The sequence below is a fragment of the Cygnus atratus genome, chromosome 23 (genome assembly GCF_013377495.2).
Source record: "Cygnus atratus isolate AKBS03 ecotype Queensland, Australia chromosome 23, CAtr_DNAZoo_HiC_assembly, whole genome shotgun sequence".
NCBI classification, from domain to species: Eukaryota; Metazoa; Chordata; class Aves; order Anseriformes; family Anatidae; genus Cygnus; species Cygnus atratus.
Window position 1 is genome coordinate 7,302,076 of NC_066384.1, and position 27,936 is coordinate 7,330,011.

Here is a 27,936-nt window from a genome sequence, read left to right on the forward strand (position 1 = left end):
TGTATGTGCAGTCTGCAGCGCACAGTAGATGATTTTCACACCGTTTTTTTCAGAGTAACACTGGTACTATTGTCCTGTGAAGCACTGCTTATAGACCTTGTCAGGGAAAACAACAAAAAACAGCTAGACTGCTTAATGGAACCAGTATTATAACTGAAATAATTTCAGTGTAAGCACCACATTACAGTGAAAAAGTAATAGTGCCAGATCCTGTTAAAGAACGGATGACAACAGACCCTACAATCAGCAAGGAACTGTCAACAGTGCCAGACCTGGAGATGGAAGCCCTACAAGTAGTGCAGATTTCACAAGAGAAGCAGCACATCTGCCTGCCACCAGACAGGTTCAGCAAGATAGACTGAACACCTCTGATGCCTGAGTTTGCCTCTGATTTCTGGACCAAAAAGTTCCTTTTATTTACATCAGCTAACACATACAATTTTATCCCTGCTCCATGTTAATAACGATGGAAATATGCATACTTAATACACAGTAGGGGTGCACACAGCCTCCAGAAGAGTTGTTTTGTTGTTGTAGAGTTTGAAGGCCCTTCTCTGAGGGTATGAGAGCTACCGCTATTTCTTTAGCAGACGCAAGGCCTGTCCACCTGGATGGACGGACTGTCTCCACACAACGCTCCGGGACTCAGCTTGACCCAGCCAAGCACAAATTCACTTTCGCATTGTGCAGCAGCGGGCTAAGATGGAAGACCCTGCAACACTTTGTGGCTTAGGGGAAACACCATCAACTCCAACGAGAGGTTTTCCTACATAACTGTGTATTTATCGCATCACAGTGTGGCTGGTAGGAGTAGGGAAGTGATCGTCCCCCTGTACTTGGCTCTGGTGAGGCCGCACCTCGAATACTGTGTTCAGTTTTGGGCCCCTCGCTACAAGAAGGACATGGAGGTTCTCGAGTGAGTCCAGAGAAGGGCAACGAAGCTGGTGAGGGGTCTGGAGAACAAGGCTTACGAGGAGCGGCTGAGGGAGCTGGGGTTGTTCAGCCTGGAGAAGAGGCGACCTTATCGCTCTCTACAGGTACCTTAAAGGAGGCCGTAGCAAGGTGGGGGTTGGTCTATTCTCCCACGTGCCTGGTGACAGGACGAGGGGGAATGGGCCAAAGTTGCGCCAGGGGAGGTTTAGGTTGGATATTAGGAAGAACTTCTTTACCGAAAGGGTTGTTAGGCATTGGAATGCCCATGGAAGCGGTTGAGTCACCACCCCTGGAGGTCTTTAAGAGACGTTTAGATGTAGAGCCTAGTGATATGGTTTAGTGGAGGACTTGTTAGTGTTAGGTCAGAGGTTGGACTGGGTGATCTTGGAGGTCTCTTCCAACCTGGACGATTCTGTGATCCTGTAAGGCTGCGCCCACCAGGAGCCTGACCAAGCCAACCGGGCGCGGTCAGCAAGCTCCATTTGATCACAGGTCAATGAGCGGGGCCGGGCACCAGAACCACGCGTGCCGGGACACGCACGCCGGCTGCTGCCACCTTCCCCTCCCCGCTCCCGCCTTTGGCAGCCGCCGCCAGAGCCTCGGCGCGTCTCCGTCCGCGACAGCCCCGGGCCCGGCCCCCCCGCTCCAGGCTGCGGGGGCGGGGCCCGGCCGCCGCCCGCCCTCGCGCCGCACAGCAGGGGCGGGGCGGCCCCGCGCCTTCCTCGCGCTCCCTTTGTTCGGCGGCTGGCAGCGGCGCTGCCCCTTTAAATCCCCCCAGCTCCGGCCCTGCCGGCGCGCCGGCTTGAAGGCGCCGCGCGATTGGTCGCAGCGCCTCCCGCTCATTGGCCTCCGGCAGCGACGGCGGGTCCCGCCTCCCGCTTCTTATAGGCGAGCCCGGCCGCCCGTCTCGAGCGGGAGGTCCTGAGTGGGCGAAGCAGCGGTCCCTGGAAACAGTTCCGGGAAACCCCGCGTGTTGCCGGGGTCGCGCCGCCGTCCATGAGGAGAAGGAGGAGCGCGCGCCATTTGCCGTCGCTGCTTGGGCCCGAGCTGCGCCGCGCAGGCCCCGCTCCGGTGAGTCCCCGGGGGGCCGCCTCGCGCGGGGGGGGGTCTCCGCGAAAAGGGGGCGAGGGCTCCGGGGGGGGGCGGCGGCGGCGGCGGGGCGGGCGGGCCGGCTCGGCGTAGGCCCGGCGGAGGCGGGCCCGGGGCGCTCGCGCCGCGTAGGAGAGAGCGGGGCGGGGGCGGCGCCGGGAGTGGCCCTGTCCGCGCGGCGGGCCGGGGGTGGGTGGGGGAGGCGGGCGGGCCGCGAGCGGGCACTGGCACTGGGGGCGGGCCCGGCGGGGGGGGGGCGGCCCGGCTTGGGCCCTGCACGGGGGGGGGCCGCGCGGTGGCGGGCGGAGGCTGCCCCCGCTGCGGCCCTGCCGGGGGTGGCCGCGGCGCGTCCCCTGCGCGGGCAGGGCCCGTCCCCTGCCGGCCGCCAGAGCTGTCAGGGTTGAGGCGCCCTGACGGGCTGGGCGCGCGGCTGCAGGCCGGGGTGCGGGAGGGAGGCCGAAGGAGGCGTTGACAGAAAGGCCCTCGCTGCCGCAGCGCGCTCCGGTTCTGGCGTAGCGGTGGTTGCGGTGCAGCGGGCTGTGGGGAACGAGAACCACGCTGCTCTCAGAGCTCCCGGGTGCGCTCTTAATAGTCTCAAAGAGTGCCCCTCACCTAGTGCTGCGAAAGGAGAAATTCTGCAGAAGTGCGTCGCTAGGACGTTGTTTTTCCTATAACGATCTTTTAAGAGGGGTCTTTGCCAAAACTGCAAAAGTTTCCCTTAAATATCTTGAAACATGTTGTTGTTATTTTTATTTCGTAAATGTGGCTCTAGTTACGGGGTCTTAACAGCCTGCTTACCTATTGATTTTTTTGAATGTGGTTCATATGCATAAGCTGTGCTAGATGACTCTCTGAAAAAAGGTGCTTAGATTCTCTTGGCCCATTACACTCTGCTAGAGGATCCCAGCAGTAGCGATTCTCAGTTTTCTGTCCAAACACGATCGCTTTGGTATAATACTTGAGCCTCCTGCTAACGCTGAATTTACTAGTTTTGTCAGGAGAAGCAACGTTCCCTCCTTCGTTAGACAAAGGTCTGAAAAATTCCTTGGGGATAAACTCATGAGAACAACGCTCACTTTTGTTGAAATGTTGCTTTGAACTGGAGTGCCATGAAGGTTGTTCTGTACAACCCAAACCCAACCTACCAGATGAGCTATAAATGACCAACTCCAGTTAAAAACGAGGATATGCGAGGTTTTATACTTTGGGTTAGCAACATGTTGTAGCTACTCATGCAGCTGTATTTTAATGGCACAGATGTGCGCATTGCTGTCCTCTGTGGTAAAGTTACCTCTTGATGGGGAGGTTGCTTATACTTGTGTAGATGAAGCATAGTTTCTGTCAGGGCTGTGCTAGTCTTTTGGTCAGCATCATGATGGAGGTTCTCAGATTTTTTTTTCATTCCATAGGTTTGTGGATTGGGAAGGGCTGAGAACTCAAGTGCTGGAGGGATGAGGGTGCTAAGTACTCATTGTTGTAAAGGTCATCTGCCACTGAAATACTGGTCTGGAAACTGGCTAATATGTAAAGGTTTTTCAGGGGACAATAACTTCAAAACAAGTCTTCTCATAACTAATGCTAATAAACATATAAGCTGTAAAAATGTACTTTGTGGTTGAATAAACTATGGTACAAAAGAAGTGGCAATAGTGCTTTCACATAAAAGTTACTGGTATGCTCCCATTTTTATGAACAAGTGAGGTTTTAATAAGCTCCAAGTTTAGTCTTTTTAGTGTGAGTTCTTACCTTCCACTTGCTTGTGTGCTTCTTCTCTTCCTGTTTTGGCAAAAATCTTCTTGAAGCATAAGACAACTTTATAGTGGCTACTTACATTTTCCTGTGGTTCACTTAAAAAAAAAAAAAAACTTTCAAAAAAGAGTAATACCCCAATGCTATTTTTAGTTTCTTATAGATTATACAGATAATACAGGCTTACAAATGTATTCAGTAGCAGGGATAGTAACATACGCAACTTGGAATTACTCTGGTGCAGTTTTATGCACGACTCAGTTATGCTTCCAGTGCACCTGAGCTAAACAAGTACAGTTCAGTTACTTCATGAAATCAGGCGTTACACAGCAGAAGGCTGAAAACAGCATTGATAGATAATCACTATGAAGTTGGTTATGGTAGTTTACAGTATTTTTCCTCTGCCAGAAGTTGCCATTTCTGCTCATTTAAGCTGTTACTAAACATTTTTGCAGTTAACTAGACTGCAGTTGTACTTAATTGGCTAGAGTTATACTTAGTCTGTGGGTGGCAACCTCTGGAGGAGTGGTATGAAATACAGGAAATAGCAACCTCATGGCTGTTCCAGTGATTGTTGTTCTCAGGCTAAGCTTCTGTTTTCAAGATGCTGTACACTGCCAGGCTCAGGTGTGTGTTGAGTTATTTTTTTTTCCAAAGGGAAAAAATAAATATGAGCCATTTTATTTTATTGTTTTAGGCATGAAAATAAGCTTGTTTCTGGCTAATCGAGAAACATCTGTAGTTTTTAACCACCTGCTTGTCTTATGCTTAAAAGAAAAAGTCTAGACACTTAGCAAATTCATCTTTTGAGATGCAGGATCCAGAAATTCCAAGTGAAAGGTAGTAGATGGCTTAAAAGTACTTCTGATATAACTGAGTGTTCATGGACTTCAGAAAAACATTGTTGACAATGATGTGTCAACAATTGTGTGAAGTTTTAAAACAAGACAGCCTTCGCAACACCCCCTGCTTGCACACACAGTTCTGCAGTTCGGAGATGGTGGAGCTAGGCATTGTTTCAGGTACCAGTGGAACTCTCCTTGCATTATTTGTAAAGTTGCCCACAATATGTATTTACTGCTGCTTATTCGGTAAGCCTGTTTTTGTGTATGCTGTTTTAAATTCATCCATTTTTGCATGTTTTAAAAACAAATGCATATCCCACACATACTAATACACATAATTCTTTGCTTATAATCAACACTTAAAATCTTTGCAATTCAACCAGTCTCCCTCTTTTCTTTGAGCTATTTAATGTATATTAGAGTAAAGTATTTGTCACTTCTACCTGCATGCATGTGCTTTTCTGTGTGGCTTGTGTGGGCTGAGCCACGTGGACAACACTGCATATACAAACATAGATAATGCTCCTCTTTTTCTTTAATATGCTTTTAAAAGTTTTTAGAGGAGAATAAAAAGTGTTGTTAAAATCATTCTGTGTTTTCCTTACTAATTAAGTCAGAAAAACAAACAAACAAACAAACTTGATGGCTACGTGTAGCTGATGCTCTCTGGAGGGAGAGCAAAGTGGTCTTGAGAAAGATGACTACGGCTGTGACTTTCACTCATGCATCTCTAAGGAACTCGGAGTCAGGATTTCAGTGGTGTAAGAGATGTAATTTTGCTTGTTGGTGATCATACAGGATGTGAAGTCCTCCTAACCTCAGATTTCTGGCCAAGCTTGTGAAGCCAGCAGGGAATTTCTTACTATAACTGTGAAAAATACATTTCTTCTGGATGCTGGTGGGACCCAAATATTCTGACAGCTATGGCACTTTAAAAACTTTCCAGAGAAAATTCCTTTAAGAAAGTCTTTTTAAGTTTCTGGGACAGGAAATAGCTGAAATTTGAACAGCTAAACTGAACTTTAATGGCTGGGGAACGCAGAACACATTTGAATTTAGTTCTTCACGAGGATACTAGTTCTTAAGCAAAAAGTAAACCATGTAACTAGTGAATTAAAATGCCGAGACTTAATTTACATTGTCTAAAAACCTAATTAGAAAATTTGATCAGCTGTGGTGCTGTGTAGTAATCTGATGCTTAGGCATTAGATACAGCTCCACAGACTGGTTTGTGATGAAGGTAGATAATGTTTTCATGCCATTAGGCTGCAAATCTTGTCTATCATGGGTTTGAGTTACTGAACTGCAGATAAGGGGTTTCTACCTGACACAGTATAGCTGTCAGCCTTTTGTTCAGTTATGGGCAAGTCTGAGAATGTGTTCAGCAGCGCTAAACGTACGGGAATGTGACACTTGTAAACAATCTGGTTTCACAAAAAAAGCAAATGGTCAGGGAGCATAAATCACTGAAGTTCAGAAGGTACTTGTAATTGTTTTAAATACTTCTGTGTTAATGTCTTTGCTTAGCTTCACAGTTCTTGTTTGTGTGTGTGTGTACAGAGGTGTGTAAGTAACAGATTTTTATAAGGCAAATAGGAGGTGAAAACAAAAATCTGCTCACTTTTGAGAAGAGGGATTTAGAATGATTGACCTGAAGCATTTTCAGTTTAACGAAACCCCTTTGCCCTGCACTGTTTCAAATTTGAGTCACTACAGTGGCAGTCTATCAAGCAGACATCGTTGATTTTTTTCTTCCTGTAATTTTTGTATGCATACCTATAGAAACCTGATTTTCAGTTAGTGCTTGGAATGCTCAGTTAATACTTATAACGATAGGTAAGCATTACTGTAGTCTTCAGGTAACATTTTTTTATTCTGTAATTAGGCTATAGTCGTGGTTGCTTTTAAGTAATTAACTTTGTTTTGAAGCAAACTGAATTGGTTAGAAAGCAATTTCTCTGGGTCAAGAAACAGGATGTAGCTATATATGCCATGTAGCTATAAAAGACTTTGTATCCGTTCTTTGCTAATCACATAAAGAAGTGACAACTGATAAAGAAACAACATGAGGCTGTATTATCTCTTTTTAAAATTGCCCTTCAAGGCAAGACAGTTTTAGTAAAATCATTACTTTTCTGCCTGAAGAAAAACTTTTTTTTCTTGCTCGAGTTTGCAAGTCATCATAGGATATCTTCCAAAAACTTCGCTAACTCTCATCTAGAAGGGATGGGTATACAAAGGACTGTTGTAGGTGTGGTTGTCTTTGGAGACTTGTTTTTTTCAGCATAGTAAATAGCTTAGGGTTTCAGAGTCTAACACCTTTTCACCCCCACCCTGCAAAAAAAAAAAAAAAAGAAAAAACAAGAAACTGTTCTTGAATCTTCTTACCTGTATTCCAGTACTTAATTGCATTGCTCTTGCCATGCTGCATATGTCTATCTGATTATCATTTCACTGCTGATCATCGACTTCTTCCTTATCTTTCAAACCCTGAGGCTCATCTCATTTCTGAACTTAAATTGATCATCCTAATGTTCTCTGCTGGGTAGTTGACTTGTCTTTTGTCAGCCTTTTTATTTGAGAGTACTAAATATCAGCTGGCTGGCTAATTGAGAAATGGAAACTGTTTTTAATGAATTGGGCAAAGCCCACTGGAATTGTCTGAACATAGCTGTGCATTTTTCAGTGCACATATTTGCAATCAGTTTGTTAATTCTGAAAGCAAGTCTTTAAATGAAGATGCTGCAGTCATGACTTCCTTTTAAACCAATAAGTTATATATTCTAAAAAAGTACCGGTGATTTTTAGAGCTCTTATTTGAGTAAAACTGAAAGCATGGAAACAGCTCTGCAGCTTGAAATTTTAATGTGCTTGATAGTGCAATTTTTCTCTTCCTACCCTTTCTGAGCTCTGACAGTGTTGTGAGAAAGCGTTTGGCTAGTCGTACGCAGTATGTTGGGTTTGAAGGAAGACATGGCAACAAGCCAAGAAAGTGAAAATTAGCAAACAAGTATTGACATTTTTATACGTTAAGCTACCCTGCAGGGTTGTGTGTTCACTGAATTTTAAATGATTGTTTTAAAAGTAGAGGAATGGGAAATGAAAATAGAACTAGCTCTTCTGATTCTTCTCTGAAGGATGTTGTTATCGTATCCCAGTACATTCTAGCTGCTATGGTAAACAGTTAACTTGCTGACAATCTGAAGTGTAGACGTTGTTATGTACATGAAGTACATTTAAAAAAAAAAAAAGTAAATTCTTCCATGTACATTTTCTGCAGTATTAAGGGTTGTACTTTATTTTGCAACTTAGATCAGCTGCATCCAAAAAGTATTAAATAAAACTTTTGATAGAGGTCATTTGCAGCATGTATACAAATTAGTTTAGATAAATCATGCATTGTCCTACAAACTAGTTTTTTTTTCTGGCTTATTGTAATATAGCTCCTGAATTTTTTCCAGCAGCATAATAAAATGGCTAATCAGGTGAATGGTAATGCGGTACAGTTAAAAGAAGAGGAAGAACCAATGGATACTTCCAGTGTAACTCACACAGAACACTACAAGACACTGATAGAGGCAGGCCTCCCACAGAAGGTGGCAGAGAGACTTGATGAAATATTTCAGACAGGTATAATATGCATTTCTTGTTTCTGACTGGTTATGAAAGTGAGGGCATACCATTTTCAAATTTTTATAGATTAAGGTTTAAAAATACATTGGTTTTGATCTGTGTAGCTCTGAATGTTTTGCTACTTTGACTTCCCTAAAGGCAAATTGGGTTTTACATTGACTAATTATTTGACACATCCTTAGCGTTGTATGTGTTATCTTAGTTGCTTTAGGGCACAGAGCACTAGTTTCTTAGTTGTCTAATAAAGATGTATGTTTGAGCATACTAAACTGTACGTTTTTTCTTCAAATCATCATTTTGCTTTTACTTTTCTACTGTCAACTCCGCACAGTGGTTCTTAAACACTCAAAGGCTGGATAGGTGACCTAGTGAGGGAAGCAACTAGCTTGTCTTGCCTGGGACTACATTTGAATTGAGTCTGCCTGTGGATTTTGTGTTCTCTCTAGTTCTGAGTGGACAGTTTAATCCATCCTGGTTACTACACTGAGAAGTTCAGTTTGATACTAACTGCTTTTTTTTTTAACAAAGTCAAGGACTAAGCTATCTAGCAAATGGAGTAATGCTTTGCTGGTAGCAAGTGGTCTATGCAACTGCTATAGGGAAGGTTTCTTTATATGCAAAGTTTTTTTTCTATTTTATTTTTGTAACATCCTGTCCACCCTTATTATTTTGTCCTTTAGACAGAAGCTTCCTTCTCCTCTTTAGAGTGCGTTCTGTGAACAGATGTACAAGAAGCAATAGAACTGCTTTATGAGCTTATCTTGAATGCCTTGGTGGCAATATGATAGTTTTTGTTGAAAAGAGTCAAAATTCCACTGATTAAATGAAGGCAGTTCAAAACCAATATCTTACCATCATCAGTATGACATTCTGGATCACGTGGATGATGTCTTTTGGAAGTCATTCACAGTGAGCTTTCATCAAGACTTTACCAGCTTTTAGATATGCACTTTCTAACTGTGGGTCATGATGATGAGCACTTGATGGTTTGAGAGAAGGTGTAAATGCCTGGGCAGAGGAACTTGTGGGGCTCTAATATGCGTATTAGTTAGGTTGTGTTGTGAGGAGTTCTCAAGGGAGTTAAGCTTTTCAGCCCAGAACTGACTACCTAGTATAATTCCATTGCATGAGTGACCTGAAAACACATTCATACTTCCTTAAATGCACTGAAGATACTTGTATTGTGCAGGGGTTTGTCAGTGAACAAAACTACTTCTGACACTAGAGCTAAATTTGGGGTTGAAGTTTGGGATTTTTAATCTGCTGAGATCTTACCTGAAAGATACAGGTACCTTCCAATATGCAGGATCACTTCTGAAATGTAGTCCTTGGGCTTGGCACTACTTTGCATTTTTTGAAATCAAGCAGTAGCTAAATAATTGTGTATTCTGGAGATCAAGCTGTTGCAAAGTGTGTGGAGTTCTTGGTATTTTTGCTGTGTGTTGTTTTAAAAGTGCAAATGTTAATATCTATAGTTCTCACACTCCACAGCTTATGCAAGTGCATTGTAAAAGGGAAAAAATAACCTGTAAAGATTCTTAAACAGAAAAAGTGCTTCAGAACTGGTCCAATGTTTCTTGGGGGAGTCTGTACCTGTAAAATTAATGTTAACTTTTTCGGGTACACAGCAGGGCTCAAAATAATACCTTTTTAAAATTCTGGCTCTTAAGCTGCTTAGAGCAACAAAATGAGTGTTAAAAAATAAATTTTTAGACACAGGAAGTCTACTGATTTTTGTTTTTTTGACGTTGGGAGGAAAGAGTGAACAAATTATTCTACTTACTAATATTTTGTAGTGCTTCGTAAGTGTTTAACCTTCAGTTAGGTAGCTCCTTTTTCATGTACAGTAGGATACATGTAATGTTCACGTCAGCTTACTGTAGAACAGCTCCATTCAAGAGAATGAAGTGTGAAACTTAAAATAAATGCCAAACAAACAAAACCCAAATCATTAGAAGTGAGCCAGAGTTTACTGTTGGATTTTCAAATGTTAGAAAGCTGTTACACATGGATGTAATCTTGCACTTCAATTAATGCTTAGGTATATACATTTTAATTTAACTTTTTTCATTGTTGTACTCATATTCTTTCATATGCTTGTGTAGGTATATGTAATTATATTAAATGTATAACTCTGTTATGGAACGTAACTTTTTGACTTTAAAAGCAGACTGCATAGTTCTTAGTTTGTATGAAATTTAATAGAAATCTGTAACTTCTTTATCTTTAACTTTTAGGGTTGGTAGCTTATGTCGATCTTGATGAAAGAGCAATTGATGCTCTTAGGGAATTTAATGAAGAAGGAGCCCTCTCTGTATTACAGCAGTTTAAAGAAAGTGACCTGTCGCATGTACAGGTAAGGTGAGAGCTCCAAGAGTGTGAGCACATAAGTATAAATAGTGTTCTGGCACTACTGGCAGGAGGAGAGTTAAAACTTAGAAATTCTTTGTTCCTGTATTCTAATGTTTCAAACCCATATCACAGGCCTGTGTAAAAATTGCCCTAAATGTGTGGGTATTTGAGTGCAAAACAAAAGCTCATAGATAATAAAAATGAGTGCTATTGAGAAAATGAGGTAAAAATACTACCTGAAATTCCAGTCTTACAAGCTTGTTCAATTAATTGTTTTATTTTTCTAGAGGATTCTTTTGATACGTTGTTTACTGCATTGGCTTGATATAGTGACTTCACAGTATGGAGTGTAAGATTCGGTGCGTTTCCAGGGCTTTTCTTACCCACGATTTAATGATTTTGTAAATTGTATCTACAGAACAAAAGTGCATTTTTATGTGGAGTTATGAAGACCTACAGGCAAAGAGAGAAACAAGGAAGCAAAGTACAGGAATCAACAAAGGGACCAGATGAAGCAAAGATCAAGGTAACATTTAGAAAATACTGACTTATTCTGTACTATATGTACCTAGGCTGAAGTAATTTTAATGTACTTAAAAAGCATTAATACTACTTGGACAAGTATATTCATACTTAGCTTCAAGGAATATATGAAAGATAAAGATTGAAAAGAGTACTTGTCTGAAATGCAGATCTACCTGACTACACGATTACCAAAACGCGTGAACTTATGTAAGGATTGTCAAAATATTGATATCTGTTTGAGAATTCTTACTTGTCTTTTTACTCTAAAGCTTTTGCAAGCTCAAACTACTATGAGACTAGTCGGACATCTCAACAAGATAGTGTCTTAATACACTAACACCGAGACTTATAGTTTCTCTGTTGTGCAAAACCTAAATACAAAGTGGGTGAGAAGAATTGCTTGGTGTTCTGAAGTTTTTGAGGTGCTACGTATGTTCTTGTAGAGTGAAATGGGAAAAGGAAAACAAGTTGTTTCTGGTGACCTCAGCATGAAATAAATTTTGTTTGTGGTGGTTGTTTTTTAACCCTTCCCACATAACACTTCTTGGTAGGCTCTGTATGTCCATATATACCTTGTGGTATATATCAAGTGTGGCAAGAAGCAAATAAGGAAACGTTTCTTATGACACTTTATCTCGTTATTTATACTTTTAACCCACTACCCTCCTTCATATAACTAATGTGACAATTTTTTTCAGGCTTTGCTAGAGAGGACTGGTTACACTTTGGATGTAACTACAGGACAGAGGAAGTATGGGGGCCCTCCTCCAGATACTGTATATTCTGGTGTTCAGCCTGGTATTGGAACAGAGGTTAGTATATACAGACTAATCTAATTGGTATGTTTATGCAAACTAATATGTTAGATATACTGGAAAATAAAAGAAATCATAAAGGAAAGTTTTAAGCATTGTAGAAGAAAGCTTTCTTCTGTGTTTGTGTCTTGATCAGTCTTAGGCCTTCGTATTCTGCGGGAAAAAAGTAATAGGTTGAGAGGAAGAAGCAGGTGGAATATACAGGGGAAGGCCACATTCAATTTATTAAAATATAAAATAGATGATGAAATTGTTGGACTTCACCATACAAATTAAAGATTATGGTTCACAGCTTAAAAAGTAACTAATGTAGGTATTAGCTGAATGTATAGGCAAAAGCATGACTGAAAAGTGTTTGACTCTGTTTACAACTTAAATAGAACTTGAATGTCAGTAACAAAGACTTTCATGCAATGTACTAAAAGCAGAAAGGACTTTGGAGTATCTTTATTCAATACCTTTGTTTATTTTTTTATTCAATATATCTACCTATTTTGAAGAGGACAACTTAGCTCGGTATTATGAATTATTTGCTTTCACTTCAATCTATACAAAAGCATACTTAATTTCATGGTGTGATAGTGAAACTACCACATTAAAAGAGTTCATGTAGCTTATTTCTTGTAAATTTTTGCGTTTCTATATTCATAAAGGTGGTTTAGAAGTCCATTTAACCAACTTAGGGTGATTACATGATGATATTTCTTTAGTGTTATTTAATTGTACTGTCTAATGACTGAAAATACTTGATTGCAAACTCGAGTATTTCGTCCTATTGGTGGTTAGTCTCTTTAGGAAGTCACAGGAAAGCTGAAAAGTTGGCTGTGTTTAATTGTATTAAGGATATATGTTTATACTCATAAGTTTCTTGAAGCTTGGTAGGAGTATTAACTTGAGGAAACTCAGGTAAGGTAATGTAAATGCTTCTCCAGTGAATCAGCATGACAGTCTGTAGCAAAGCCCAGCCAACCAGTTACAAGTATCATACCTTGACCAAATTAATGCTGGCATTTTGGAGGGTTTGAAGACTTATTACTGCTCAGTTTGGCTTGTTGAGATGCTGAACACTTTGCGTTAATAAAGCATCCAGCAGTTTAATTTAGTCTTTTGCTGTTGGGCTATGAGGGGCAGTAATCAAGATTTTAAACATGATATTCTGATTTGGTACACAGACCATGTTTTAACAAAAATGACTCTGTATGTTGTTATAGCATTTTTTCTAGAACAAAGTGTGGGGTGGGGTGTATGTACATACATATTTTTACTCTTAATTTTGCCTATATAGGAGTATAAAAGCCTCTCTTCTAATACTGTGGGTAAAGACACCACATGTATCCTTTAGGACTGTGACAGTGAATTTTTGTTGGAAACTTATTTTAAACAAAATGAATAAAATTCTCATAGCTGTTTGCCTGCTCAGATATGTCAATTCCAAAGAACTATCACTGATGTTGGCAACGGCAAACCTCTCTTTAAGTATACCCAAGTGTTGCTACTGATACCAAGAAAATACACACTAGGTAAACTTTTTTTCCAACAGATGTATCAGGTCTCTTTTACTGTAAATATTTATGCATTGAATAATGTGTTTTTTTAAAGTGGAATTCCTTACATGGTAACTGATTTTAACTCTTTCAAGGTGTATTTGAACATAGAGCAGTAAAATCGAGGTATTGATAAGTAACTATGGATGTTGGGCATGTCAAACGTTCACACTTGCAGATTGTCACAGTGAATTGCTGAAGGGATTATGTGGGTGAGCCTAATCAACTTATTCAAGTGGGTGGGCTTTAAGAGCAGCTGGATCTTTTGGGGATGAGATTCTGCAACAGGGACAAAGTAGTTAAGGTGTGGAAGCTTGGAGGAGAAGATAATTGATAAATAATATAACTTAATAAATCCTCTTTATTTAAAGACTTGCTGTTCCAATGAAAAACATTTTGCTTAAAGTGAACTCAGTAAATGTTGGTACTTAGACATTTATGGAGGCATTTATTTGAGAATGCAGGCAGTTACGTGGATGTTTCCTTCTCTACTTACACTGGCTTTGTCATTTACATCTGAAAATATTGATAATTGCTTATCTACTGTGCTGCTTTGTTTGCACTTTAAAATTTGTAAGATTTTTTTCTTTTTCTTCTGATAGACAAGGTGTTCAGAAGGATTTTAAAGTCCTTTTAAATATATAAAGGACACAATCTAGTCATTACACAAATCCAGAAATTCAGGGTCATGAGCGAATCTGCATCTTGCTAACAGGCTACAGGCAGACTTTAGTTTGGTTACACAAGTGCTTGAACTGTGCATTTCATAGAGTCATAGAATGGCTTGTGTTGGAAGGGACCTTAGAGATCACCTAATTCCAACCCCCTGCCATGGGCGGGGATGCCACCCATTAGATCAGGTTGGCCCATTAGATCAGGTTGGCCTGGTCTTGAACACCTCCAGGGATGGGGTACCAACAGCTTCTCTGGGCAATCTTTTCCAGTATCTCACCATCCTCTGAGTAAAGAACTTCCTCCTAACCTCTAATCTAAATCTCCCCTCTTTTAGTTTAAAACCATTCCCCCTGTCCTATCTGAGCAAAAAGTCACTCCATGTTTTTTATAAGCCCCCCTTAAGTACTAAAAAGCCACAATGAGGTCCCCCTGGAGCCTTCTCTTCCTTAGGCTGAACAGCCCCAGCTTTCTCAGCCTTTCTTTGTAGGAGAGGTGCTCCAGCCCCTTGACCATCTTCATGGCCCTCCTCTGGACCAGATCCACATCCTTCTTGCGCTGGGGTCCCCACACCTGGACACAGCACTTCCAAGTGGGGCCTCACAGGGGCAGAACAGAGGGGGATGATCACCTCGCTGCTGGCCACTCCTCTTCTGATGCAGCTCAGGATGCGGTTGGCCTTCTGGGATGCAGGCGTGCACTGCTGGCTCATGTCAAGCTCATGTCTACCAGACTCCCCAAGCCCTTCTCTGCAGGGCAAGGCTTTGGTCACTTGCAGGTTGTTTTTTAGTTCATTCTAAACTCTCAGTCATGCTCTTTTGACTAACCATTGATACAGGAGTTGTTGTGGAGCCATCAGATTAGGTTTAAGAAAATGGTTAAATTCTTTATTGTTTTTCAGTTTATAGATTATTTTTGCATCCTTGTAAATGTTGAAACTTGTGTTTACCATCAAGAAGATGCTTTAGTGTCACAGGAAGGATGGTTTCTAAAGGAAATACTACATATTCTGAGAAGTAAAAAATCAGTTCTTTGAAGGGATGAAAAAGTAGAATGGATCCATAAATGGGAAGATAGTAACTGACTGTACATCAGGGTCATCTTAGGCTTGCTTTCTCCATGCTAATTGTAGTTTATCACTGCACTGAAGTGTATATACAAGTGATGCTGAAAAAAATATTTTTCAGTATTCTTAGAGTAGTTTTGTATAAATAACCAGAATTTTAAGTTGTCTTATTGGGAACTCTAAGTGGCTAAAAACCAGATGTTCAGCAAAATAGGAGGATGCCTAGATAGTAGTAATTTCTATTTAGTAATTTCAGTAACTTTTGAAATTAAGTGCAGACAAGAAAAGTAAATGTTAAAAATATTTATTTTCCAGCACAGCAAAAGCTTGTAAGTAGGAGCTTATTTAAGATATGAGGAACAAAAGGAATTTTAGTCATTTGTCCATTACTTCAAGATGATTTCATGCAAATGAGACAAGCATTCAGTGTTTACATTGCTTAATGCTGGGTGGTAAAACAAACATATCTAGTGTCTAATGTGGGGGTAGTGTCTAACTAGGTTGAGTTACGTATTTTAATCTGTTAAGCAAATAAGTTTTCTCTCCTGATTTTCAGTGTGCTGATGGAAGACCTTTTAGCTGTTAAACTCAGGAAAACTGAAAAGTCTTTGCAATACTTTATAAAAACAAGTGTTTAAAACCAACAAACAACAAAAAACAACAACAGCCATAACAGTAGAAGTGTGTGCATACTGCCTGTCCAGACTAATGTTACACCAAAAAAATGAAATAAGGAAGTGACTGATGTGTACTTCATTTCCATCCTTCAGCTATTGGTGTAAATGAATGTACTATCTCAAGGCATGATTAGAAGAACAGGAGACTTCACTGGTAACTGTAAAATACCAGCTCTCTTCTTATGCCTAGCGTAGTGGAGTAGAAAGTACCCTGTTCCTCCCTCCCACCCCCTAAATCAGTGCAGTACTTCTAGTGTGAGTAATTGACTTGAGTCTATACTGATTGCTGTATTGATTTTAGTTTTACTGACGGATATCCAGATAAAGTAAGTCTTACTCCTAAATTCAGACTTCTATTTCAGTGTTTTGCAGTGATATGAAATAAAAATTCAAAAATATTGCAAGTAGATTTTTTTCTTCATACCATACTAAGACAATTGCATATAAGCTGTTTCATAAACACATCCTTACGTAGGAGTGGTTACGTATCCTTTTCAGAGCTGAAATGTATTGGATAAATATGATGGACACAATCTTCAAATGTCTTTAAAAAATGTAAAATTACCTCTAGCTTTCTGAGGGTAAATTGGTATTCCATCTGCTATACTGTGGATGCATGGTCAGTATTTGTATAATGCCAGGGAAGGGTTGTGAGGCTATCTTGTAGTCTGTAAAATGTTACCTTAGTGGGGATGTTAGAGCAATTAAAACTCCTTTTGTCTGTAATAAATTGAATGGGAAGAATCAGATAACATAGTAACTTCCTAATGTAAGAACCAATGGTAAAATAAACTCATCAGGAGTTGAACTAGACAAAGCTTCTATAGGATGTAGTATGCAAATGGAATGTTGCTCTTCTGGAAAAACTATTGGGGTTCAAAGGCTTCTGCACTACCCTGTTTTTTTGCTTACTTCAGTATATTTTTAATGACGGTTGTAGATATGGATGAGTTGAAGCAGTCCTGCAGCCTACATTAATTTGCACTTAAATCTGCCATTTGGAAATGATTTACTGCAAAGCACATGAAGAGCACTGTTACAGGGAGATGAAGTTTTGAAGAAGCTCTTAATGATGCTGCTGTTGACTCTTTTGTGAGTTTGCAGTGGCAGCAGAAGAGGCTCAGTTGTTGAAATAACTGAAGGATGCATCATCAAGAGTGCAGATGTGGATTACACCCCTGAATAATGCTCTGTATAGTTCATGAAAATGAAATACTTCTTAGTTAAAGCACTGTTTTCATAATTGGTCTTTTAAAACACTTGTTATATGTCCTTCAGGAAGCAAAACTTGAAAAAGTAAGTCTAATTAAAGAATCATAGAATGCTTTGGGTTGGAAGGGACCCTTAAATATCATCAAGTTCCAACCCCCCTCCCATGGGCAGGGACACCTCCCACCAGACCAGGTTAATCAAAGCCCCATATGGCCTGGCCTTGGACACCTCCAGAGGTGGGATATCCACAGCTGCTCTGGGCAACCTGTTCAAGTGCCTCACTGTCCTCAGAGTAAAGAGTTTCTTCTTGATATCTAATCTAAACCTGCCCTCTTAGTTTAAAGCCATTACCCATGTCCTATCACCACACCCCTGACAAAGAGTCCCTCCCCAGCTTTCCTGTAGCCCCTTTTAGGCGCTGGAAGGCTGCTGTGAGGTCTCCCTGAAGCCTTCTGTTCTCCAGGCTGAACGACCCCAACTCCCTCAGCCTGTCTTCACATGAGAGGTGCTCCAGTCCCTTGATCATCTTTGTGGCCTCCTCTGGGCTCCTAACAGGTCCATGTCCTTTTTGTGCTGGGGGCCCCAGAGCTGAACACAGGCTCCAGGTGGGATCTCACAAGAGCAGTGAAGGGGAGTCACCCCACTTGCCCTGCTGGTCACGCTGCTTTTGATGCAGCCCCGGATATGGTTGCCTTTCTGGGCTGCAAACACACATTAACAGCTTATGTTGAGCTTCTCATCAACCAACATCCATGGGTTCTTCTCATGAGGGCTGCTCTCGACCCATTCTTCACCCAGCCTGTATTTGTGCTTGGCATTGCCCAATGGTCAGTGATCTCGGAAGCATGGAAGCAATGCAGTTGCATCCTGCTTACACAAGATCTCCTATTTTGTTTCAACAGTAATGCTGGTTTCTGAAGCTTTTCTGTTGCAGTCTTCTTGTAGAACTGAAAAATGAAATAAGGCATGATACTTATATTCTTTAGTATTTCAGAATCTCTTTCCAAGCTTGTTGACCTATCTTTAACTTTTTTAAAGTAACTTTTTTTAATGTTTCTTCTCACACTTGAAAGATGTTCACCTGGTGTTTGATCATATATTTCGTTAATGCATTAAAGTTTACAGGCTCAAGGCAAATTCACTTAAATTCCTGTCATTATTTCCATAGAGACATTTAGTCAATCTGATACAGATGTGAAGTTATTCCAGAATATAGGTCATGTATGAATGTAAGAGAAGGAAATCATTAATTCTGTTGATAATCTTAGCTACTGGAGAATATTACCTGAACTGCTGTAGCAATCTTGTTGAATTGATGCTGGTTTCAAGTTTTTGGAGGTAATAAGAGACTGAGTCAAAGAAACCAGAAGGAAAGGGGGACGGAGAAGCTTTCAGCATTGTAGATTGGACAGTTCAGCTGACAATTTCGCAGTCTTAATAGCAAGTTGGAGTTCCTGTCTTGTGCCAGTTTTAAAGACATGAAAGTGATACTACAATGGAAGCACGCATGCGTTTTGGAGTGGAATGCTCCAAGTAATGCCAATGGAAACATCTATTGCAGGGATTTCTGATTTTTTCCTGAAAAGGAGGCCTATTGGATTTGAATTTAAACTTATGATCAGTATAATAAATACATTCTTTTTCCTCAGTAGCAAATAGATCATAGCCAGTTGGCATTCATACTGAAGTGGAGAGCCTAAGCTATGTTAAAGGAATGTTCTGGTAACTGAATTGCAGAAATAGCTGTGTAATGTAAAGAAACATGTGAATGATCTATCTTTCCTTTGGAAGAAAATCATGCGTTCTGCATTTCTTGAACCAGTCAGTGCCCTCTCCTTGTGGTGTTTGTCCATATCAATGCTTTTCTGGGCATTCGTAGTTTCTTTAGTTTTGAAATTGTCTGCTAAGCCTTCAGTACAGATCTTCTTAGATGAGACTGAGACTATGGCAAGGCTTTACCTAGATGGATGAGGTTAACTTCTATGAGATCTTTTTTTAATGTGAAAGTTGAAGGCCCAACTAATGCTTAGGTGATAGAGTTAAAACCGCAATGTGCAAAAATGGACAGCTTTGTTTACCAACGCAAGGCACACTTTAATGTCCAATGTTCTAAAATGTTTTTAGAACCTTTTTCTAGAGTACATTTGAGAAGAAGCAGTGTTACATGTTTAAGTCAGCTTGGATAAAAACTAGTGTAACTGTTGTAGTGTCATGCTTGGGAAGTACTATAATTGGTACACTAGTGGTTAAAAGCAATCAAATGAGCAAATATCTGTAAATATTGGAACTAGAAAAAAATCTTTTTAGTTATATCTCAGCTGAACAGACTAAATTATTTAACAAAAACTTGTGCAAAGTTTAATAGTCATCACTGTATAAGGAAGAAAAATAAGAATTTTCAATTTTTCTTAGACAAGTATAGCATTCAGCTGGCGTAAGCTGAAACAAGTAGAAATAAGACTACAGTGTACATTAAAATTGAAAATGTGCATTGGGGTAACGTATTAAGGATTTTTTTTCAATCTCTAACTTCTTAATCAAGATTGGACTAGGGAATGATATGAAAATATTTCAAGAGCAAGGAAATACTTGGCCTGGAGTATTACAGGACACCTGACTGGATAGTCTGTAAGGTCTTTAACTGCCAGAATTATGACAGGGTAAGAACTGTTTTCATCTTCACTGGTGGAGATGTACAGCCTTTTATATACAAATTACAAAGCCACATTTCCATGTGTAAAATCTAGTCCTAACACACTGGCTTCAGAAGACTTTAGTAGGAGATAAAACAACGTTGTCCCTAGTGAAGGCTACAGCATTTCTGCTGTGATGGTTTCTGCTGCAACCTACTTACTTCCCTTCCCAGGAACTTTGAAGTATTAAAAATAAACTTGGATTTCTGCAAAAGCTTTAAGTGTCCTCTTCCTTCTTAGGTTTTTGTTGGTAAGATTCCCCGAGACTTGTATGAAGATGAATTGGTACCACTCTTTGAGAAAGCTGGTCCAATTTGGGATCTGCGCCTCATGATGGATCCTCTTTCTGGTCAAAACAGAGGTTATGCTTTTATTACCTTTTGTAGCAAAGATGCAGCTCAGGAAGCAGTCAAACTGGTGAGTAACTTTTTTTCAGACTGGATGAGATAATGTAAACTGTAAGCAAGTTGGGAATCTGTTAAACAGTGAGGTGTTTGTAAAGCATTCATCGATGGACTCATAATATTTTTTTCCTAAATCGTCTCCTGCCTTGATTGAGTATATCAAACTAAAACTAGATTTGTATGTAGTCTACTGTTTTTGAAATTGTTTACTCCTGAATTTGTGTGTGAACATGGTGGATATGAGTTTCTGACACTGAAGAAAGAAAAAAGATGTTCTGAAACTTAACTCTTAGGTTGAAGCTGCTCAGAGTTGTTGCTTTAAATTTCTGTTGATTGGGGGAGATGAGGGGGAAGATGCTGAAGTGACAGGAGATGTATCAAGTGTTGCACCAGTGATGAAAGACTGGCCTCCATTCTCCATTAGACCAATTAAGTGAATTTGTGAATATATTCCTTGTATCTGGATTCCCTTCCCCTGTACATCTTCCACCTTAACATTGTCTGGTAATGGGGTCAGACTTGTATTTAGGTGAAATAGTTTCCCCAGGTTACTGGGAGAAAGGAAAATGGGGTGTCCTAAACTTTTTAGGAAAACTAAGCCTTGATAGGAAAAGCAAGACTCTTAATACTGAAAATAAACGTGAAATTTTGAAGTTTAGTTTCTCTGCATCAGGGGTTCTGCTGCTTCTGATGTGCAGGTATCAATGGGAGCGGGGTTGATTCTAAGTAAAATGGCTTTATAAAATATACATTGAAAAACAGATTCAGATTAAGTTCATGGCAGTTGAACACAAAGTTTTGTAGTGATACGAATCACTAATCACGAATCAAAAATCTGGAAAAAAAAATAATCCTTAAAGTGATCATTTAATAGCCTGTAGTACCTTAGCATTGTTCTAGTTCTTGAATATGAAGGTCTCTGAGGATATTGCACTGCTAGCTGTATGCCGAAGTCACACTTAGGGTAAAAACAGCTGAAAAAATTTACAGAAGTATGAGATTTTTCAGAAGCTGGCTAGCAATCAGAGTTCTGTCTCACTAGGTCCTGTCTGAAAAATCCTACCCAAGACAAAGATGACTTGAATTCTTAACTTTTTTTAAATGTTGAACTCTCTCCTGCCTTTAAAGATATATCAGTTGTTCAGAGTAATACAACTGTGGGTACAAGTGTGAAGAAGCGGGCTAACCTATTTTTTTTATGGGAAGCTTCTAAAATAAAACTTCAGAAGTTAAATTTATAGAGGCCTAGCACTTACGGGGCCCAAAAAGTCCCTTTTATAAGAGTGGGAAGGGAGATGGGATGGCACAGTGATTTAGTGTCTTGAAGCAAATGTGCTTAATGTTTAAGAAAGCAATTGAAGTGGAAGAACTCATGGTACCTATAACTCTATGCATTTGTTTTTTAGTAACAGCAGCAATGACTGATGTTGACTCCAAGCACAGGAAACAGTCACCACTCATTGTCTAGGAATAGCTTTTAAGTCTGAGATAAACAGTAGGTGAATTAATTTACCCCATGCAGCTTGTATGTTGCACATTGTTCTTGTACATCAATTTCTCAAGTGAACGTTGAAACAACAAAAGTTTCTAAGACAGCAGTACTTGATTCAATGTGAATTCCATATGCTATGTATAAAGATAGATATTAAAACAGCTGATTTTATGGTTTGGGGGATCTTTTCATCCACTTTGTATCGGGTAGTGTAAGTGAATGGCTGCTTCTTTTCTCAGTGTGACAACTATGAAATCCGTCCTGGGAAGCACCTTGGAGTATGCATCTCTGTGGCAAACAACAGATTATTTGTTGGGTCAATTCCAAAGAACAAGACTAAGGAAAACATATTGGAAGAGTTTAGTAAAGTCACAGGTAAAGGACTTCATAATAAGTTTGTCACACTGATCCTGAAATACCACTGAACCTCTCTTGTATCTATAGTTAAATGACTGACTCTCAGGTATCATTTAATCTATTTCCAAATTACTTTCCAAGTTTTATATCTGGTAGAAAATTTATATATCATGTATACTTTGTGGTGGAGTGTGAAGGGACTAATGTCTGTTTTACTGCTCTTTAAATGATTGTTATAAGACTACAATTTGGGATGGAAACAGCACAAATGAACTCTGAAAGATGGTGGTGGAAGTCCTAATTCTGTCATCAGTTGTAGGTTAGTGTTGAAGACTCTGCATTTGTAACTGGATCTACAGTAGGTTCTACTTTCACAGCTGAGAAGTTTCTGGAGAGCCTCAAGCAAACATCATTCCTCCAAATGTTAAGGAATGATAGAGGAGGGAATACAAAAGTGTTTGAGAATGCTACTGTAGAAATAATAACAGATTAATTTGTCCCAGTTCTTCTGCAGCAAGTAGGAAGAAGAGAAACTAGTTTATCACAAGAAGGATGCTTCTGGTTTGAGAGGTTGAAATCTTGATCTTCTGCTCTTGCCCTGTAGGAGAGTTTTAACCTACTGCTTCTTTTTTAGGATTACTATTTTTAAGTACTGCAGGGAAGTGGTGAAAACAGAAGGTGAATATTCATTTCGTTATCTCCTTGTTTTGGAGAGAGATGGAAGAAATTCTTTCCATCTTCCCCTTGAGACAGGGGAGATGCCACGTGTTACTGCTGACTGCTTTTCACAAATGTAAAAATGGTAAAACATAGAAAATTGACAATGTTTGAACTGTTCATGTTGATGTTTTTTGGGACATAGTTTTGAGGTAAGTTTGTTCTGGAGAATTTCATTTAGTAGGCAACCTGTTTCTTGGTAAATTGGATGGATATGTTTTTTTCTCCTCCCCGTTTCTCATGCCCCTGCCCCATCTCTTTCAGGTGTTAAGTTCAGAGGATGTGTGCTACAAAAAAAAAAGTGAATGCATTAGAGAGTAGACTCTAGATTTTTTTTTCTTCTCGCCTTTTAAAGCTCAATACTAAAGACATGTTTTTCAGAGGGTTTGGTGGATGTAATCTTGTATCACCAACCTGATGATAAAAAGAAGAATCGAGGATTCTGCTTCTTGGAATATGAAGATCACAAGTCAGCAGCACAAGCTCGACGTCGCCTGATGAGTGGGAAAGTAAAAGTCTGGGGAAATGTCGTGACAGTAGAGTGGGCTGATCCAGTAGAGGAACCTGATCCAGAAGTCATGGCAAAGGTAAGTAAAACCTGGACTTGGATTCTCTTCTGTTTTGGGAGAAATTATTTTTATGCTGCAGTAGATTTGGTCTAGCTGAGCAGTGCTAGTTTTGGGGAGCAGAAAGAAGTTAGAGGACACTTTCATAGTAAGCCATCAAAACTGGTATGGTCTGAGCACTGTAAATCACTTGCCTGTGTAACACATTAGGAACTTGCGGTTCTGTTCACGTTTTAAATTAATGGTGTACATGGTTATTCTACATTCTGCTTATGCTGATGTCTACTAGGTGGATATCTTTTAACCCTATTTTTCAGGGTGACATGAAGCTGAAGTGCAGCATTGTGCTCTCTTTTCCCTAAGTTTTGCTAATAATTCTTTGCTACTCTTGAGGTCTATTACTAAAATTTTTACTGGGACTTGTAGCTTCCCAGAAGCAGAAAGTCATTGTTGGATATTCTTGATATTCTTCTGGTCATGGAGGGGAAGTGTGGAAGGAGAGAAGTTGTAGGAATTTTATACAGGTAACTGCATAAAACTATTGTATTTTTTTTGGAAATGGGTACAGAATTTACCATTGGGTTGGACAAATCCCTTAATGCATAGAATAAGGGAATAACATCTTATTGGTTAATGTTAGTTTACTTTCACGTTTGGCTTTTAAAGGTTGTAGCTTTTGTTTTCACTATGCACTAGGTGAAAGTTTTGTTTGTAAGAAACTTGGCCACTACTGTGACGGAAGAAATTCTTGAGAAATCGTTTTCTGAATTCGGGAAGCTGGAAAGAGTAAAGAAATTAAAGGACTATGCTTTTGTTCATTTTGAGGACAGAGGTGCAGCAGTGAAGGTAGGTTGATTATTCTTCCCTAAATAAATTAGATGTCAGCAGTTTATGTACTGATGCTTTTAGAAATTTAATTAACAATAAATATCTTAAGATGAGCCCATGTAATAGGGCTTCCATTATGAGAATTTTAACACTAATAATTTTGTTCCTATGATTTCAGTAGCTAGGAGGATGTGAAACTTGCCAAAACTGTAGCACGTTAACAAGTAGACTGGAAAAGAGGTATAGACCAATGCAGGAGAGACTAGAGAAGATGAAAAAAAAGATCAACCTAGACAGTTTTTCTGAGGAAACACTGACAGAAGGTATCAGTTGTCTCTCAAAGACCCCTATTTAAAGGCTGTGTGTAGCTGTGGGGATGACAAATACTGCACAGAACTTGCAGGGTAGCTCAAAAAGTATCTTGTGAAAGGGAGAAGAATGGTACTTGCAACTCTGTTGATGTAGACTATTTAAAAAGAAGGGGGGGAGGGGGCGAAAAACCACCAACAAACTGCATGCTCCCTGGAAGGTTTATTTTAAATAACTTTTTAAACATTAGAGGTGGTTAATGTAAGTTTTGAAGGTGTCTTTCTTTGGCCTTCTAAACTGGTCTTAGATACATTAGTCTATACTGATTGCACTTCATTGGCTTGAATTCTATAGAAGTTACTCCCCTTTCAGTTTTTGAAAGCAATAGGGCATGGAGGCAACAGGGTAGTGGAGGAAGTGTTTTACACCTTGGAGTCTCTTGAGCAGTATGGTGTATATTGTGTCTGTGGTTGCATAGTTCAAAGGATCTTTCCTTGCTCAACCGTATTAAGCATTTTGTAACCATTTAATTGCTTACAAATTTCCTGTCTACCGAAATAAGGTTTAGAATACACTGACTTTGGATTTAGAATCAATGTCACTCATTTAATGATGTTGAAGTCAGTTTGCATAGTCTTAGACCATTCCAAGAAAGGGTAAGGAAGCCTGATTCTATGACAGGAGGGGTAAGTCGGTGACACCTACTGACATGTTTTCATGTAGTATGTCTTTATACAGCCTCCAGCCTGATCCCACTAGGTCTTACTTCTGAATGGTCTGTTTTTTACACTTGAGCATCTAGAAACTTCTTGTGGCACATGAGAAGATAGATGCTCAACTGCACTTCATTTGCTCTATTTCTGAAATAAGCTAGAATACTGCTACATCTGCCCTGTCTGACTCCAGTTTATGGCCACTAAATTGTTTTGTGAATTTTGTGGGCCATTTTTGTGTATGGGTATGTCATTGTTTTTTTTAATGAAAGAATTATTAAGGTATAGAATGCATGGAATTGGCTCACTGAAAGTACAGTAGGCACTGGAATCATAGCTCCTTTCAAGTAACTAAACCACTATCTTTAATGTTTTTGAGGATGTTTGAAGTCTTTGTTAATGCATATATTAGTACCCAGAAATATTAAATGCACGGTAGATAACTCCAGGTAAAGAACAGGAAGGCATAGGCCTAATTGTACTTTGTGTATGTATATTATCTTTTTACATAAAAGTAAGAATCGCAAATTGCGTGTTGCCCATTACTTTTCTTGAGGATTGTTGCCTCACTTAAGATAAACAGGTTTCAGTGTTGCTTTTTTTTCCGCTTAAGTTTGTGTCCTCAAATCTCTTCATTGTTCAGTCAGCTGAGTGTCAAAATAATTGATATCCCCAGAGACACTCATGCATTACATTCAACTAGCTAGGAAGACAACATATAAAAAATATATTCCTGTGTGTGTACACGTTCTACCTGTCTTGCAAGTACACTGAATGTTCATGTCAGTGTTTGTAGTGAGAACTTTTCTCAGCATTTCCCTGAACTATTTTTAGGGAATCTAGGAACATAAAAATCAGACATAACACTGTCACTTTTTAAATATGATGCTCCGTATAGCTTGAGATTCTTTTACCTTATGGTACGAGGAAAGTATTCTTTAAAGAAATTCTGCCTCAGAATATATGGTGAGCAAAGAGGGACTTAAACGGAATTCTTCCATGTTATCCTTTCAAGGAGTACAGAGATGAAGTACAGAACGTAGTTCAGTCTGCAACAGCCCAACCAACTGGTTTCTTTCAGAAAGTTTTTTTTTTTTTTTAGTTTCCTTTGGAATGGAAATGAGTCTTCTATATTTTTCTTCTAATTTTCATATAGGCTATGAATGAAATGAATGGAAAAGAAATAGAAGGGGAAGAAATTGAAATAGTGTTAGCAAAGCCACCGGATAAGAAAAGGAAAGAACGTCAGGCTGCCAGGCAGGCCTCCAGAAGTACTGCGTGAGTGTTCATTCTTGCAATACTGTAATACTGCAGAGTGAAATTCTGCTGTGAAATGCAAGTTAGTTCAGAAGAAACTGAATCACTTTTTTTGCTATGTTGTGTATTGCTAATTAACAAGGGAAAACTTGGACTTTATTTTGGGAGATTTTTCAAGATAAATTAATGCATGTTTCTTTTTCTTAATAGGTATGAAGACTATTATTACTACCCTCCACCTCGCATGCCACCTCCTATTAGAGGCAGAGGCCGTGGAGGGAGAGGTGGATATGGCTATCCCCCAGATTACTATGGCTATGAAGATTATTATGATGATTATTATGGTTATGACTATCATGACTACCGTGGTGGCTATGAAGATCCCTATTACGGCTATGATGATGGCTATGCTATAAGAGGAAGAGGAGGAGGAGGAAGGGGTGGGAGAGGTGCCCCTCCACCACCTAGGGGGCGGGGAGCACCACCACCAAGAGGTAGAGCTGGCTATTCACAGAGGGGGGCACCCATGGGACCACCAAGAGGAGCCAGGGGTGGGAGAGGGGGTCCTGCACAGCAGCAGAGAGGACGTGGTGCTCGTGGAGCCAGGGGCAACCGTGGGGGCAACGTAGGAGGCAAGAGAAAGGCAGATGGGTACAACCAGCCTGATTCCAAGCGCCGTCAGACCAACAACCAGCAGAACTGGGGCTCCCAACCCATCGCTCAACAGCCGCTCCAGCAAGGTGGTGACTATGCCGGTAACTATGGTTACAATAATGACAACCAGGAATTTTATCAGGATACTTATGGGCAGCAGTGGAAGTAGACAAGTGAGGAGGGATTGAGAATTTTGGAAACATAGAATTGGCTATAGCTCTACATCCTTCAAAACAAAATTGGCTTAATGTTTCATCCTTCAGTAGCAATTGGCTGCCATTTGTATTGGGCTGAAGAATCACTCTTGTGTATATACTCGAGTCTCTTAGTTTTCTTTTTTCATAAATGCACTTGGACATTACTGGGCTTGCAGAATTTCTGAACTCCATAAGGGGTTTCAATGCTTTTACCATTTTAGGCTTCATTTTAGCAGTTTAAAAGCAGGAATGGCACACTGTTCAATCATGATTTTGCAGAACTTCTGGTTTTGAACAGTTTTTTTTGGATTTGGGATAGACTACATAGGAGTATGCTGTACATAAAAGTAAAAGCTAGTGCTTTGTCTTAGTAGTTTTAAGAAATTACAACAAATTAAGTTTTCTTGTATTGAAAATAACATGATTGTATGTTTTGCATTCCTAGAAGTAGGTTAACTGTGTTTTTAAATTGTTATAACTTCACACCTTTTTGAAAATCTGCCCTACAAAATTTGTTTGGCTTAAAACGTCAAAGCCGTGGCAATTTGTTCCTTGATGTGATTGTATTTCCAATTTCTTGTTCATGTAAGATTTCAATAAAACTCAAAAATCTATTCAAAACATTACCTATTTCAAA

At 39.9% G+C, this 27,936-nt stretch overlaps 1 protein-coding gene across 3 annotated transcripts; it reads left to right on the forward strand.

The window, feature by feature from the left end:
- Positions 1–1,755: 1,755 nt before the first annotated feature.
- On the forward strand, positions 1,756–27,936 carry HNRNPR (heterogeneous nuclear ribonucleoprotein R). Of its 3 annotated transcripts, none has more exons than XM_035565053.2 (11): positions 1,756–2,004; positions 8,081–8,246; positions 10,487–10,605; positions 11,020–11,127; positions 11,825–11,938; positions 20,046–20,222; positions 21,941–22,076; positions 23,157–23,362; positions 24,038–24,187; positions 26,348–26,469; positions 26,659–27,936. In XM_035565053.2, exons 1-11 carry the CDS (start codon positions 1,930–1,932, stop codon positions 27,269–27,271), a joined length of 1,986 nt encoding a protein of 661 aa, XP_035420946.1. In that variant the 5' UTR covers positions 1,756–1,929; the 3' UTR covers positions 27,272–27,936. The 3 variants fall into 3 exon arrangements, with proteins under 3 accessions (XP_035420946.1, XP_035420947.1, XP_035420945.1); XM_035565052.2 differs by having other exon boundaries at positions 1,860–2,004; positions 8,078–8,246; XM_035565054.2 differs by lacking the exon at positions 8,081–8,246 and having other exon boundaries at positions 1,849–2,004.

What these genes read in the sequence shown, in the direction of transcription:
- HNRNPR (XM_035565052.2), top strand. Translation starts at nt 1,930, where the DNA reads ATGAGGAGAAGGAGGAGCGCGCGCCATTTGCCGTCGCTGCTTGGGCCC. An exon ending in CAGATGAAGCAAAGATCAAG is followed by an intron (nt 11,128 to 11,824) that starts GTAACATTTAGA and finishes AATTTTTTTCAG; the next exon opens with GCTTTGCTAGAGAGGACTGG. An exon ending in ACAGAGGTGCAGCAGTGAAG is followed by an intron (nt 24,188 to 26,347) that starts GTAGGTTGATTA and finishes ATTTTCATATAG; the next exon opens with GCTATGAATGAAATGAATGG.